Source organism: Glossina fuscipes, unplaced genomic scaffold, assembly GCF_014805625.2.
Source record: "Glossina fuscipes isolate IAEA_lab_2018 unplaced genomic scaffold, Yale_Gfus_2 1, whole genome shotgun sequence".
Lineage (NCBI taxonomy): Eukaryota > Metazoa > Arthropoda > Insecta > Diptera > Glossinidae > Glossina > Glossina fuscipes.
The window spans coordinates 466,180-482,979 of NW_023998415.1; the positions used below are offsets into that span (position 1 = coordinate 466,180).

The 16,800-nt window shown below is 33.2% G+C and overlaps 1 protein-coding gene across 2 annotated transcripts; it reads left to right on the forward strand.

The window, feature by feature from the left end:
• The first annotated feature begins 1,539 nt into the window (after positions 1-1,539).
• LOC119631459 (DENN domain-containing protein 5B) lies at positions 1,540-13,204 on the forward strand. Of its 2 annotated transcripts, none has more exons than XM_038023680.1 (16): positions 1,540-2,589; positions 2,953-3,062; positions 5,493-5,663; positions 5,718-5,956; positions 6,041-6,330; positions 6,390-7,416; positions 7,515-7,721; positions 8,542-8,725; positions 8,791-9,184; positions 10,342-10,471; positions 10,532-10,782; positions 10,864-11,009; positions 11,075-11,193; positions 11,253-11,632; positions 11,705-11,939; positions 12,543-13,204. In XM_038023680.1, exons 1-16 carry the CDS (start codon positions 2,148-2,150, stop codon positions 12,730-12,732), a joined length of 4,515 nt encoding a protein of 1,504 aa, XP_037879608.1. In that variant the 5' UTR covers positions 1,540-2,147; the 3' UTR covers positions 12,733-13,204. The 2 variants fall into 2 exon arrangements, with proteins under 2 accessions (XP_037879608.1, XP_037879609.1); XM_038023681.1 differs by having other exon boundaries at positions 8,803-9,184.
• The last annotated feature ends 3,596 nt before the right edge of the window (positions 13,205-16,800 follow it).

A 16,800-nucleotide genomic window follows, 5' to 3' on the forward strand; every position in this document is an offset into this window, starting at 1 on the left:
GGTATGAAATTCAATATTATGATAAAATACAAAAATTAATAATGAGGATCAAAAAAATTAATTTTCACCAAAGATAACAGTTAATTGAAAATCCCCCTATTAACGATAAAATAAAAATCACAGCGAAAATCTATGGCAAAAAAATACTCGATTTTTTGAAATCGGGTTAATATCGAAAACGTGTTATAATATTCGAAAATTTTCTATCATGTTATATTGAAGCCGCTACTTACGAATGCCGTGTTAAATGGAAGACGCTGATACGTATGTTCATTTGTGTAGAGAAAATTCGAGAATATCTGTTTATAAAGAATTGGCATCAAAAGTAAAATAAAATAAAATAAGTAAATACAAATAAAAGTAAACGGTCAAAGACAAAACACCAAAAATTCAATATTGGGATACTTATCCTAATATATTTAATTTCTTAAACAAGCACATGCATAAACATTTCTACTTCAGCGCTAATGCACCCAGGTGCAGGTATAGTAAATATATTGCATTCTAAGTAGAATGCTCATTTCAGTTTTTTTTTTTTGTTCTCTTGACCTCTTCCATAGCGTTTATTTACAATGAGTGTATGCTCTAGGGCATAACAATTTTATTACGTGAATGTTGCCAACGAAATGTTCCCACTTATAATTGATTGTAATGAGCTAAGTAATTGCAATGCGTATAAAGAGATAAACAGATGTAGTAGTGTTCTCCAAGCATAAAAATCAATAGGTAAACCTACCAAAAATGGAATGTCGAAAATGTCATCGTGTTCGTATAATACCATTGCACACAGCTTCAAGAAAGAGAAAGTTTTTCTACATCGTGTTAAAATCGTGAATTTACTTACGTTGCGTTATATTTTAAAGCCAATCATTAATTTATATCAAAAAAATGGCTAAACTGTTGGGTTCGAGTGGATGGTTCTATTGAAAGATTTTTACTATAATAAAATCCAAAGAGCACACCAATACCATTGCATCTCACAGACGCGCGAGAGAGATATAGTATTTGCTGGAATTGTATTAAGAAATTTTTTAGCAAACGTTACCTGAGGTAAGCGGAGTTGTTAAATGTAGTTTCTTAAAAAAAAAAAAAATACATAAATAAATCGAGTCATTCACTCTATTAATTTTTTTTCATATTTTAATACATTACTCGCAGGAAACTGTGCTGATTTTCGCTTTTCAACAAATATAAAACATCTGTGTCTCAAATGATTTAATTGTTCGTTTTGCCTACCTATAAGCTTAAAACTGGTGAAATCTGGGAAGCAATCACGTATTAAAAATTTAACGTTCGCTTGAGTGTTCAGCTATTTATCAAAAACGGCTGAATAACGAAACGAAAGCTAATCTTCAGCTGCTTGATTATTTCCGTGTGTTTGTTTATTTCTTTAATATAAGATCTTTTAACATCTTACCAAATATACAGAAAATCCTTAAAAGCTTTTTGGAAATGCTTGGACTGAAATAAAATATGGCAACCTTCACGCAACCAAGAGGAATTTGTTTTTTTGGCATGTAAGGAACATTTTGCTGCTAATATTTAACAGCGGAATGTTTTGTTATCGGTTCGTAGTAATAAGTAAAAAGATCTCTTTCTTTATTGATATCTCGAAATATTTTTTAATTTTAAGTTTTCTCGTTAATCTCAGTGCAACTAATAAATATAGTTCATAAAATTCTAATTTGATCATATTTCAAAGTCGACATAAGTAAATTCCCTATTAATTTTTCTTATTTGAAAAGAAATGCAAACCACTTTGCACATGAGAAACAATGGAAAAGAAAAGCACCCTTGTTTTTTAAAATAAAAATAATCAATTAAAAGAAAAGGGTTTTCAATATAAAATCTTCATGTAAAGCAGAAAAAGTTGCAGCCGTTAAATAAAAAACTAAATTAATAGAACTTCAAAAAATTGTGAAAAGTTCATTTATTGGAGAAAAGTGACAAAAAGGGAACAAACTGCGTCCTTGAGATTGATAGAAAAGCTTGGCTTTCGTTTTCCTATGTGTATATATACATATATATATATATGTATATAGAATAGTATATGCGTATATATGCATAAACACGTATGAAAGATATAAAAAAATTTATGAGATTTCTTTTCAAGACTATCTCGAGCACCACGCATAGTGGTAATTTCTATGGATGATGGGGACAAAGGTATTGAAAACAATTTAGTCCTGAAAAATCCGAACGAGGCGACATTAAAGCCATCCAAACCAATATCCACGTCAACAAGATCTAATCCAACGCTTTGCGAAAAGCAGCAGAAATCACTTAGTTGCAGTAATGACAACAACGGCAGCCAGACATGCAATGTACCATTTGTAATTAGAGGCAAATTTATTGATAGCGGAAACATTGATATAAGTTGTGCAATGATGCCAAATCAAAGTGATAATTCCGCATCACCGCCTTCGCCATCATTAACTTCTTCGTTGTCTGGCTTTAACGATGCGACAACTTTGATAGAATTGCGTCAATTAAAGCGGGATTGTGATCCCCAGTTTTCACGTTTTGCTGATTATTTCGTAATATGTGGTTTAGATTTCGATACTGGCTTAGAATCGGACCGATTTACAGGTGAATTGATATATCGTTAAAAAAAATCAGTCTGCACCACTACCATTGCATAGAACATATTAGCTTCGCTCATAAGTTTAAAAAGTCCAATATTACAAATTTTTGGTATATCCGCGCTATAATTAATTATAATTAATACTCTGATTGGCGGACTGATTAACTTTCTTTATAAAAGCGAATGTGGGAGACGCTTTATCATGGCGATTGACGTGATAAATATTTAGATAGATAGATAAATATTGTTATGACAAAATATCCTGTACCATTTTAAAATGTGTATGTAGGCGTAGTGGTGTAGGAAAAAATTGGGCATCACCGACTGCAGGTTTCTTGATTATTTTTATAAACTTAATTGTCTCGTAGGTGATAATTTGCATTGCTGTCCCTTGGATCGGGCATATAAAAGTAAACCTTTGGCTCATTACCCTGAAAATGTTTCCTGGAATCCTTTTGATGCTCATGGCATATGTATGGTATGTATTTGTGTATACTTTCAGTGAATAACTTATTCATACAATACCCTATCATCAAGGAAAAAACTTTTATGCTAACTACGTTTGCCCGCTTTGTTTACATTTTTATTTAGTTGACAAACGTGACAAATTCATGTGCTTATGTTAATAATTCTTTCCTATTTCATATACGTAATAAATGACGCCGTCACATTTTGTTAGCTAACTGTGTACATATTTAAAAGTTTCGGACCAATGAATAATTTTAATAGACTTCATGTACATTAAAATTTCACTTTAATATAAAATTTGGTGCTCTCAACCTAGGATAATTCATTTAAATGCTTGAAATATTAATGGAAAATATGAATTACCCTTTCCGGATGGGATATACATATTTACCAGAAAATTTTGATGAACTTATTATTTTATCGTTATTTAATTACATAATTTTATCTCAAATTTAGTTACACACAATTATTAGGAGTCAGTCCGCTGCGAGGATCGCTGCGATCTTCATGTGGATCTGATAAGTGGTTTCAGTTACAAGTGGTTAACGGTTTTATTCCCTTCGTATAAACACACACATATCTTCCTCTCGGTAAGGCGTTACATGGGCTCCTTTGAAAATTTGAAAAACATTATATTTTTGCATTTGTTTTCTTCGAACAAAAGTTAATTTTTAAGGCGAATTCGGTCAATGATTTCAACAGAAATATTTCTTAGCTTGTTTAGCTTACTTTATAATTTCATTGATCAAGATTTCAATTAAAGTAAATATTTAAATTAAAAGAAAGTTCGTAGATTGCAATTTCAATTTAATCAAATTATTTTTTTGAAACGTCTTTTCTTACCTTCCAACAATTCTGTTTCCAATAAAATTAGATATTGGCTTTTTTTTCTTAAGGCGCAATTCGTAAAACGAATTTAGGTAGTGTAAATTATCCGCTTAATTCTTAATAGGTCGTGTCCTCCACTATAAAATTTATGCATTTTGCTTAATACTAGGCGGAAAGGTTTCGGACCTGAGTAAGAAAAAGTTCTTCCTCGGCGGGCAGCTTTGAAATTGAATACTTTTAAAGCTATCGGAAGTTTTGCGGAAATTTTCAATTATGAGCTTTCAGGTTCGTTGTTGTGTTTTTTTTATTGTCCCGGTTCCAGTGTTCTTTTTTCAGGTCCCTATGTCAAACTTCAATAATTTTTAAAATGCAGTTATCCGACTCCTATTACAGTAAAGTGAAGCTCATCTCCAGCATCAGCTATTTTGCAAAATAATGAAGGAAATGTGAGTTCTGATATTTCAGAACCTATGAAGAGCAGTTGCTTGTTGAAAGAGTGGACATTTGTTGAATTTGGGGACGAACAGGTGTCATTAATTATGGTGGCTCTAACAGAGCCATGAGATAATAATTTTTGTTTCCTTTGACACGCTCTGTCGGATCCTTCCGTGATAAGTGTGTTTCCGTAAAGTGTTACCCTGATAGGCACTTTTGAAAGATGAATCGATTGTGCTTATATTGTACCCGCAGTAAATTAAACAAAAATAAAACAGTGGAGGAATCTACAATGCTTCTGTTACACACTTACGGATTGTTTTACAAAAATTTGGCGAAGTAAATACACGTAAAGACAAGCTGGAAAAGTAAATTCTGAAAAAAAAAATCTGTTGGCTATTACATAAGAGAATACATATCACGCCTCTACTATTTAGAAAATTCACTTTTCAGCATATTATCAAGTTTTAGTCACTTTTCAACTCGGGGCCAGTGCAGTGCACGGGGAGAATAACGGCAGTGAAAACCAATAAATAAAAATATATATCACAAGTTTCAATAGGGCAATTAGTTTCAAAGTTTTCTTCTCTAGTATATTCGGACGACTATTTATAGAAAAATTATTACCCTAGGGCTGAAACCTATTAATCCTATATATCTGAACGCCAACATAAAATGAGCCACACAATGGGACAATCCCGTTGTATTATATCATACATTAAAAAATAAAGTTATTGTGGGGGGTACTCATAAATTTGAAGCCGGTGAGAATATGAAGCCCTTATTTAGGTTTTCCTACCAATGGCAACGTTCTGCCCCATTTGCCCCATTATATGAAATTTCGTACACACGCTGATTTTAACATTCTATCATTTCCACTTTGCAGCACACAGTATCTGAGCAGTCTTTTTTAAAATCGATTTAAATTTTCAAAGGAAAAAATCTATAAGAAATAATAGAAGCATATAATGAATAACCAAAATTAGTATATTTGATGGCTCTTCAGTTTGCGAAATGTTCTCGGCTACATATTTATACTTATTGATCGAAAAAATTTATTTTAAGCCGTAAGATTTTAAATACGGCCGCATAGTTCCGTTTTCTCAGACGATGCAGATAATGAAACGATAAAATTTGATTATTTATACTCTTGTTATTTGCTTTATTTGCACTTTAGCTTTCACTGCCTCAGGGATTACGCTTTCGTACACAAAAACATAATATTGAGCCGAAGTTTCATTCTTTTGCAACAACACGTGAGGATGGCAAGCGGTGTTACGGCTTTAGTCTTGTCTTCTATGAAGAGATCCGTAATCGTAATATTTGTAGCGCAATGCATACATTACAGGTAAATAACTGCACTTTTTGAACATGTTTCCTTTTTTTATTTGAATAATTGCAGTCGATGTTTATTACGGAATTATCAAGCGGCCAACAATCGCATTCTTTGTCGCGTGTTAAAGATGGCCCAGTGAGTCGATCTTTGCCTCGTCATTTTAAAGTGGCAGGTCAAGCGCCCCAATCAGCACAAAGTTATTATGATATTACTAAGGATAAACTTTACGTTGCCAAAAGTATTTCATTAATATGTCAGATACCGTATTCATTTGCAGCTGAAGTATTTCTCACAAATTTGTACAAGTAAGTCTGTGTGTAGCCTCTTGAAATACATTTTTTTTTTAAAATTTGCATACACATTTGATATGTCCAATGCTTTTTGCTTAGGTGCCTTCCGCGTCAACCCGGACCAGGTATAAGTCTCGAATCATATGTCTACAACATATTGTATGAAGTAATGTTACCTCAGCCAGGCAAATCAATACGTATATACCTGCCTCCGGAGGAAGCACATTTATCAGCTGTAGCTCTGACTTTGCAACGACCAGATCCTACGAGCGAATTACCTTTACTCGATTTTCCTTTGCGTTTATTGTTTACTTACTTGGGAGTGGAGTGCGTTATACAATTGCTTACCTGCGTCTTGCTAGAAAATCAAGTTCTATTACGATCAAACGGTGAATTAAATTAAATGCACAAATATGCTCGTTTATGTGATTTTCTTTTCTTATTTTAGATTATCAAAAGCTTATGACTGTTGGCGAATGCATTACATCCATTCTGTTTCCATTTGTATGGCCCCATGTATATGCCCCTATTTTGCCAGCTGCCTTACATCATTTTTTGGATGCTCCGGTACCGTTTGTTATGGGCTTACATGCTGAGTGCGAAGCAGCAAACAAGATAGGATCTGAAGCGGCACTTTGCTTTCTAGATATCGACAGAAAGGTTATACAATTGCCTGAAGAATTGCCAGCGTTTCCACATAAAACGGACTTTATGGCTGAAATTATATCGGTACTAGACAAGTTCGAAATAGAACGTGATCGCGCCCACGAACCAAATTTAAAAAACGGATATTCGTCGAGAGACTTTGATGTGATGATAAACAGTTGCACATTACCAAGTGGCATACAGGCAGCTAAAAGGGGCAAGGATCGTTTTCAACAATTACAGGAAACGGTCTATACATTAGGCTCCCCTGATATTGGGACCCATCACAATTTACACTATCAACCTTTAATTGCTCATCCTACGAAAATTGACCATGTGCCACGCATTGCAGATTTCCTAAGACGCAAGGGTACGCCCCGAACTTTATCTCCGGTAGCTGGTGGTGAATGCATTGACGCCGCTACTCCCATCTCCGTTACAATGTCTCCAACAAGGTCTCTTAGCAAAGAAATAAAAGCAATTATACCAAAGCTAACACCTGAACAGCAATACTATCAGGATTTACGCATAAACATTGCGTTACGTGAAATATTCCTCAATCGTTTTGTACACATGTTTTTTGCCTATGACTTTTTTGTCATCTATCCAAATCAGGATCGAGAGGAGTGGCTTTCGAATCGTGAAACTTTACAAAATTTTGATAAATCATCTTTTCTATCAGATCAACCAGAACATCACAAACCATTTCTATCACGTTTTCTTGAATCTCAAATGTTTGCTACTTTAGTCGATAACAAAATACTCTCCGTCTGGGACAAAGAACCAGATACTAATTTACAAATTTTCGATCAACGCGTAAAATTATTAAGGTGAGCTTAAATGGAATGCAACGAGAATGAATATGAATAATAATTTAAAGTTGATCTTTTATTTGTATTATTTCTTTTTTTTATTTTGTGCAAATAAGGAAACGTCACGGTGAAAATATGATATGTGCTACTAGCTATGAACCGTGCGTAATGAGCCACGGGGTTCAGCAGTTGTTTGAAAAACGCCTAAATTGTGTTGATATTGAAGTAACACCGCCAAGTGAAATACTTTCCAATCGTGCGGCTTATTTTCGTAGCTTCCCCGTATTGGATAAAAACGTCTTAAATCAGGAATGTGCATCGAGGTAGATTCATAATATTTTGTTTACAACAATTACACATTTTAGTTTATAATGTAGATGAGCTTTTTACGCGCGATTAAACCTGACACTCATTTTGAATTCTACTCAAAAAGAGAAAAGAAAAAAATTTAACACTTGTAAACGTAACGATATTATTAGCAAAAATCGAATACACCTACATGAAATGTTTAACACTATATATATATATTATATATATATATTATATATATATATATATATTATATATCATCTTAAATTTGTTGTCTGTTTTTATTTAATTTGCTTTCTCCGATTTATTTAAAAAAAAAAAAAATAGAGAAAAATTGTTTACTATTATTAACTATCGGTCTTTTTACGGTCTTCGATTAACCTCATTGTTTTCTTATATATCTTTTATATTCTTTTTTTTTTCTTTTGTTCAAGAAATCAAACTATATTGTGTCAATAAACAAATTAAAAGACATCTTTTAACACATTTACTGTATATTGATTTTAATTACCAACAAAATGTTAACAATTACTTTCAATTATTATTATTCCTAATAAAATGAAAACTTTTTAGAGTCCATTGTGTTTATTTAGAATAACTTAGAACAAATGTAAACCCCTTGAGCATGTTTCAGTTCATCGAATAAGTGTATGTGTGTGATCCTTTCATGTGTTTCTCTTTGCATATGTATATATATATATATATGTATATATATATATATATATATATATATATGTATATATATATATATAAAAAGATATGGATGTGTGTATGTATGTATGTATGTGCGTATATATGTACATGTATATGTATATATCTTTTTTCAAAATTCAGAGGCAGCAGTTTGAGACGTGTAAAAAACGGTAATAAATGGCGTGCCAAAGAGATCAATTTGGAACAAAAAACAAATGTCTCAAGTAATGCTTTAAATAGATTATCGGCAAACTTAAGCACAACTGAGTTGAGTCCGGCTTTGATTGCTCAGGCTAATTGGACGTTTGTGGAAAGATTATTAAAAGTAAATCGTATAAGCATTTTTTTTTCCCAATTTGAAATAAATTTTCTATATGAACTTCTAAAAAGTTTCTTTTACAGGATATTAAATCAAAAACCAAACGTATGTTATTAGAAAAAATGGGAACGGAAGCAGTATCACTGGGCCTTAATAAAAATAGTGACGGCATTGAAGAGAATACATTAATTGCTTCATTGTGTGACCTATTGGAGAAAATATGGTCACATGGCCTGCAAAGCAAACAGGGGAAATCAGCGCTGTGGACCCATTTGCAAGCCTATTTAGAATTACAAGAAGCACGTGCTAAAGGCTCTGTGAGCAACAGTAGCATTACCACTCATAGTGCAACGAATATTTCAACAAAAGCTCTTCACGCTAGCGGGAACGAGGTAGAAGTTACCAGTAATTATGCCGTATCTGCTCCAGCTTTAGCCTGGAATGTTATGCGTAAGCGTATGGATTGTAAGTACTGAATTAAAACGTCAAACCGTTATTTATTTATTTTATTGAGATATATTAATTGCAATTTCATACGTAAAACGTAGAATAGACCTTACAACAATCTTCATCATTGTAAAGTATTAAATCAATTTTCTCATGCCATTTCCAAATAGCAGTTTGAAATCTGTCACATTGGTTTGTGTGAGAAGACTTACGAAAACTGAAAATTTCCAAGTCTTTTTATTCCTTACTTTATATAAAACATAGCAGTTTTCATAAACTGGTCTGAGATGGCAGCTGTTTAAGATTTGTTCCGAGGCCAAGGGATTTATCTGTGCATATTCTAATGTAAAATAGTGCGAGGCGCGAACCGCTATTAACTAGTTACCGCCACCCTGCAGCTTATTCATGTAACGACTTTCAAATCGGTCACTCCTATTCAATTTTATAGTATGTCATAATCTCATTTTTTTCTCAAAATCGAATGCATAGAAGCAAGTTATGAAAGCCCCATAAGCATGGCCGTCCTTTCAAATGTCCATTTGTCCTTTTGCACAGTCTTGTAGTATCTGTGGTAAAGATTGTCACAGTATATCGCCTGCAAACTTCCAACACACGCTCACACGCCTATATAATAAAAACTCGTGATGTCTTGTGCTGGTTACTCATAAAGTATAACACATACGTCATATAAACTTCCACTTTATGCTGAAAATATCAAAAAGATAGCTGCACCCACCGAATATTCTAACGTATGCAAATTTAATTCTTTTCCTTTAATTATTTTTTGAATCACGGTGATGGGTATGTATAAAAGATTCGGTCGCGACCCAATACAATTTTCTTATTTATTATAATTCCTTTTAAGAGACGAATAACAATAGCATCTAAAGAAAATAGATCAATGCTATCGAAAACTCTTTACTTGATCGTTGGCGACAAAGAAATGCTCAAGTTTTCTCAGAAATAACTCAAATGATTTTTTGCATATCGCGGTAACAATCGGTAACAATTGTTATCATGTAACCTTAAAAAAAAGAAAACAAAAAGAAATCATCTCTTATTAAAATTCGTGCATCGAAATAAGTGATTTAAGAAAAAAAAAAAAAATTGTTTCCATATAAATCGTTTAGCCGTTAAAGTTTTCTTAAACCCTAGATTCTTTTTTTTCTCTTCAGATTTGTCGACTTTTCAAACAGACATAGAAAGTCCCCATAGTCCCAACCGCAGTCGATCAAGGGATCCGAACAAATTTGTAGGATTAGAACAATTGTGCCCTTTGCCTGAATCTTTGGAATTTGACGTAAAGTAAGTTCAAGGTATGTTAAATTCTCGGTATGCGCGCTTACAAATTATGTTTATTGATAGAAATGTGATGGCTTTGGGTGATATTAAGACACAATTTGGTTACACAAGAGCTTGGGTACGACTCTCATTGGAAAAGAAGTTACTATCGCGACATTTTCGCACCTTATTATCCGACGAAGCTCTTTTACGTTCCTTATATAAACGATCAGCATTTTTGAGATGTGAAGACGAGAAAGAGCAGTTTCTCTTCCATCTTCTTAGTTTGAACACAGTCGATTATTTCTCTTTCACAAACACTTATCCAACAACAAGTAAGTGCGATTTTTTACATACTCCATTGTCATCTTACTATGTATCCTTCCTAATTGAAATATAAACTCAATAAATTGTAGAACTTCCCTATCGTGTTGTAATATTCCCATCACGTAAATATGGCTCATATCATATCTCCAGTAATGCTTGGATCATTATATCCGGAACTCTAAATGAAACTCAACGTGTACCAATACCTAAAGGGTCTCTGGAATTTATATTTCATGTAATTAAAATGACTTTTAACACAATTTTCTCTTTAATATCAATATCCGCTAATGTCACTTTTAGTACAAAAATTTGGGTCTATTAACAACTATGCGCATTGGTCACGATAATGCTGGCCCAGCAAATAAGTGGCTTGTAGAACATGTGGTCATGCGCAACGAAGTAACCGGTCACACTTATAAGTACAATCAAATAGTTTGTTTTTTTCTTTTCTTCACTGAATTGTATTTTGTTTCATTAGATTTCCATGCGGCCGCTGGCTTGGCAAAGGAGTAGATGATGATTCCACTGAACGTTTATTGGTTGGGCAAAGGGCATCAGTAAATGTTAGAAACACTGAATTAATGCCAACTTGTCGTACTCCCCCACGAAATCGCAGCCCAAGTATTCAGCGTGGTCAGGATTTGCCACCGCCTTCTGAAATTCAACACAAATTGGGCAATTGTGTTAATGTTATAGTTAAATGGCACTATAAACCCAGTCGAGATCGCAACGTGGGCAGCTTAACAAATTTATTATGCGGTGATAATGGTTTAGTAAAATGTTTGGAAAATGTTTTTTTATGTGGTTTTCGTTCAACGCGTTTTTTCGGACGTAACCTTTATGTTTGGGATTATTTTAGTAAGTTTTTATCATCAAAAGTTGATAAACGGATATTCTGGTTTTTTAATGAAAACATTTCTTTTTCAAAAGTTAAAATCAAGGAACAATTTGAACAATATTTACAACAAGAGCAGCAACAGCACTGGAATGAATTAAGTTCCAATTTGGACCTATCCATCGATGAAGAAGGGGCTAGTTCGCAGCAGCGTCGCGAATTAAGTGTTGTATGGCGCTACTACATACATTTGGTAGATGAAATAAATAATGCTGGAAGCACATTAGGTAAAGATGGAAAATTTCAATTGCTAATGTGTCTAAGCTTAAGGTAATTAATCGATTTTCTCCTCAAAGTTGGGCGACGTGAGAAGTATTTGTGCTAGGGAATAAAAGTTATTCTTTCACCTTTTTCAAACTATATCTGAGCGACTGAATAGTCACATATAAGATACCCGATGGAGTAGAGGAAGAGCGCGACATAAGAGCGAACAAGTTCGCACAGTCTCAAAGCTACCGTTAACATTTGACGTAGAACGTTTCGTTAGTATAATCCTTTGTATTTTTACTTATCAAGCTGATGAACTGACTTCAGATATTGTGGAAACAAGATCGATCTTCTGCTTCTCGGCTCTATTCTGTTTTACATAGCTTAGAAGGATTGCTTTGAAACTCATCAAGTTAATATTTAACTCATTATTCCTATAGATTGCATGCAATTTAAAAGAATTAAATCGGCGAGAGTAAGGTGTATTTCCGTACTTCCATTTCTGTTCAACAAACAAACTTTTTACAATTTTACTTTTGTAAAAATTGAACTTAAACCTTAAGAGTCGTAGAAATGAATTTAGACAAGTACTTCTCACATTCCGCCTAAATAAATTATCAGTCTAATCAAACTGAGATTTTTTCACATGTTTTTTTTTATATGCAGAGAACATTTATTGACTCGTATGATACCAATCATGGCTATGACAAAAGTTACGCAAGAAATGTATGAGGATGACAGTTTTCTTAAGCGTAAAAATTTATTGACATTTCTTATACAAATCTTGGAACCGTTAGATGATTGTCATATAGTACTGGAAAATTCCATAACTCAAGGCATTCCTTCGCAATGTTGAAATGAATGTGATGTGAATCAAAGGATATGTTTAATTTCCCCTTTATATACTCATAAAACTTAAGCAAATTGAATTTAAAACTTGCCCTCCAATAACTTATAATTAATTATCCTTAATTAAGAATTAAGAAGGAAAGCAATCTCTTAATCCTTATATAGAATCGAACCAAAGCAGTGCAACAAAAAAGAGATTTTAAAAATTCAGATTGTAAAGCAATTCAACCAAAGCGTTTATTACATATAGCTTACAACGGCATGTAACCGATGTCTGCAAGTAAATGTATGCGTATATATTAGTACAACTAAATAATATAATGATAAATGAAATTAAAAAACTTATTCAGTGTAATTAAGAAGGTAGCTAAATGTATGAAGTTCATGTTGTACTTCGTTTATATACTTGCCAAAGTAACTTTTTATTTCGCTTTAATCATTTAATTATTTATTCACTTAAGTTTCTTTTCATGCTTTTTTTTTATTATTAAATTGGTACCAAAGATGTTTGTATTACAATTACAAAAAAAGTAGAGATAATCTCTGTTTTTTTTTTCTTCTTTTTTTGTTCTTTTGCTTTCTTGCAACTTTTGTATAAATTATTTTACATGATTTACATTTTATTTGAAATATATACATATATTTATTTATTATTATAGTTCGCGTTTTCATATTCACCGCCGACATGTATTTATTTTAAATGTCATACATTCTTCGATCTGTGAAGGAGAAATATTAATCACAGGACATGAGTCGTCTCTCTTTATTATTTAATTATGATTCTTTGTTTGACTTTGCGAGTGAGTGGGATTGTAATTTGGAAAGACTTCCACCGGTCTTCTTGTAACTTTTTTTTTCGTTTTTTTATGAACACGGCGAAAATCTTCCATAATCACGCCCGCAAAACTCAAGTTGTCTCTAAACTACTACAGATTCTTCAGATAAAAAATAATAAAAAAAAATTCTAGGTAACTAAAAATTTCTCTAAAATTCATGTTTTTTTATTTCTTGATGTTGAGATAATCAAGTTAGCTTAATCTGCCATATCGTCAATGTTTGCAAATAGGATGTATTTTGCATAAGTTTTAATCATTATTCATATTTTATTGGTTTAAGAAAAAATGCCGAAAATATTCTATACGTGCTCACGAATTTATTTTAAACCGTGCCTGATTTATAACATAACACATCAAAAAGGACAGCATCGAAGAGGACGAAAGAAATATTAAACATGCAATAAATATTCTTTGAAAAACTAAATTGCCCTCATGTTGTGATTAAACTACATATTCTCGAATATATACATAAAAGACATTCAAGCTGCATTCAACAATGAGATTATATATTGACATCAGAAGAAGGAGCCTTTCGTTTTTATATGCATCACCGATGGATGGACAGGAGTTATATGCATTTTGTCAAAACGTTTGCAACGTCCAGACGGAAACTGCAAAGATCTTCAAAGATAATCAGCATAAAGAATTTACAAAGCGTTACGAAAAGGCATTTTTGAAACAGATAAAACGTGCGTTTAGACAAAAAAAAAAGTTTAAGATCTACTTACATACTGCCGTTATTGCATTAATAATAACGGAAGATTCCCTTTGGGAAATAAAATCTACGCGTTTTACAAAATGAAAGAATCATAAAATAAGGATGAGCTATCGGCATTTTTGGGATCGGTAAATTGCTATTTGTCGATTTGTGAACAAAATGAACAAACGAAATTTTATATAATTTAAATGCCTTACTATGAGGTGGAGTGACACTTTCTTAAAGAAACAATTGTTAGCAGAGACGATCTCGGCAGCAATAGAACGATTAGCAGTTGCTTGATAGCTGCGAAATCTGATAAAAAGGTTTGTGAATTGTATGAACTCATGCTTTAGTATACCGCAAATACTTTAGCTTGCGGAAAGGATGTTTATCGCGGGATGTACGTTTATTTACTCTAGAACTGTTATGGAATAAACTCCTATAAGAACAACGTACAGTCGATTACAAGGAGTATACTACATCAATACATTGTTGATGACATGGCATGGACCATGAAAATAAGAACATGGTTTCTAATGGTTTACATAGCCAAAGGTGTCAAAATTGAATCCTCGAAAAGGGACACCAATCCATTTTTGTCTACTGATTAAAACAGTTTTCGAGCGTGTATATGCGGACTATACACTGGACCAATTTCTAGTCAATATATTTTCGCCTTGGTATCTGTCTATTGCAAATAGTTTGAGGTAAGTGTGACACCGAATATGCATAATAATACCGCCATACCGAATTTTCCATCTGTCCATGACATCCATTTGAATACTGAAGATTTCCGATCATTCTTAAGAGGAAATTTTATTACCCATAAACCAAGCGCATTATAGCATATATCCACTAACGAATATGCAGAAAGGTCTTTCCAAAAGATGAAACACAACACGACTGTACGTCGAGTAGATTTAATAGCAATTTTCTCAGAAATATTACTGCTCTATGAATGATCAATTTATTTGCTGAAAAATAAATTCCATGCACTGATTATGTTTAGATGATCGATTCCTTCTTATATAGATGATGCCAAACGTGTCAATCAATCTCGAATCGATTTGATGATAGAGCGGTAGTACGTGAGTACTGAAAAGGAAAATATTATTGAATTTTCAGGCGACTTACGTGGCAACGTTAAGTTGAACGATGGCTGCGTTTGAAAACCTTACCGTCTCTGAGTAAATAGAGTCATGACAGTGCGGCAATAAGGGGTTGAACAGCAGTAGAACCGATCGCAAGTGAAACCAAGCAATGCTTGTTGCGGGGCACATAAATAAGAGCGCGATAGAATCGAAGAAACAAACTAAATATGAAAATGGAATTCGAGCGAGAAACCCGTAGAAGCTGTCGACAAACAGAGGACGAAGGGATGGGTGTTAAGCATCGGATTGAGAAATGTCGTACGATTAAGGTGCAAGGCGGATTTCTACCAAGCTTCAAGGAATATTTTTTCTATAGTTTTCTATCATTAATTACGAAGGAGCGGAGGGACATGTTATATACAAAGATTCGAATGCATGGCCTCGAATGTAAGAAGAATAAAGCAACATGTGATTTGATATTTGCCAACAAATCAGCGAGCAAAATTATATGTATGCAAGTGTAATATACTGTTGCTATTGTTGATAGTTGACAGCAGAAAAAAAGAGAGAGGGAAAGAATTCTTTTAATGTTGCTATTCACAGGACTTTTTTATAATCTGTTTGCTTTTGCCACCTCTTTAGGGGAAAACCTCGTTCGCTTTGGTCGCATCTCACTCAGTGGCCACTGATTTGTTCTGTAGAGAATCAAAGTACCTAGTAATTTCTCTATTATTATTTCTTCTCGTTTTTTATAACTGAATCTAAAATATATAATGCGTCCTTTGTAGGGATTTCTCATTTAACTCCAAAGAAGGATTGGATTTCTCCAGAAGCCAGTTTTAAACATTGCACTTGCTCTTGACAAACATCATTTCTAGCTTAACGATAACCTAGAGCGATTAAAATTAACATTTACAGAAAGCCGTCTTTGAGTTTCATTCTCCTTGGAAACACGTTCACAGTACTTGTGGAATGTTGCCAAAATTTTACAAAAAGAAAAATATCCAACGTAATTCCACGACTTTGAAAATAAAACTATAAGTGCCCCCGTTTTCAAAAAGAAAAGTGTAGTGTTTTAGTTAAAACATTCTTTCCATAGTGTAATTACTATCACTAATAGAATATGAATTGATTTCATCCCATTGTTGGCCTGTCACTTTCCAGCTGAGTTCCTAAAATCAAAAAATGTTGCTGATGTTATGAAATCTTTGAAGAACACAATGTTCCTTATTTATATTTAAAGTGAACCAAGTACACCAAATATTGTTACATCATATCGCCCAATAACTTTGCTGGTTACACTCTCCAAAAAAAAAATGAGAAGGAAAAGAAGAAGAAAAAAAGAAGAGTTGAAAAAACGTAATATAATATGATTACCAATGAATAGCAATTTGAGCAATTCACATATAATCACAGTACATCCGAGCAATGCTATCGTTTAGTTTCCT

What these genes read in the sequence shown, in the direction of transcription:
- LOC119631459 (XM_038023680.1), top strand. Translation starts at nt 2,148, where the DNA reads ATGGATGATGGGGACAAAGGTATTGAAAACAATTTAGTCCTGAAAAAT. An exon ending in AATCAGGAATGTGCATCGAG is followed by an intron (nt 7,722 to 8,541) that starts GTAGATTCATAA and finishes TTCAAAATTCAG; the next exon opens with AGGCAGCAGTTTGAGACGTG. An exon ending in CTAATGTGTCTAAGCTTAAG is followed by an intron (nt 11,940 to 12,542) that starts GTAATTAATCGA and finishes TTTTATATGCAG; the next exon opens with AGAACATTTATTGACTCGTA.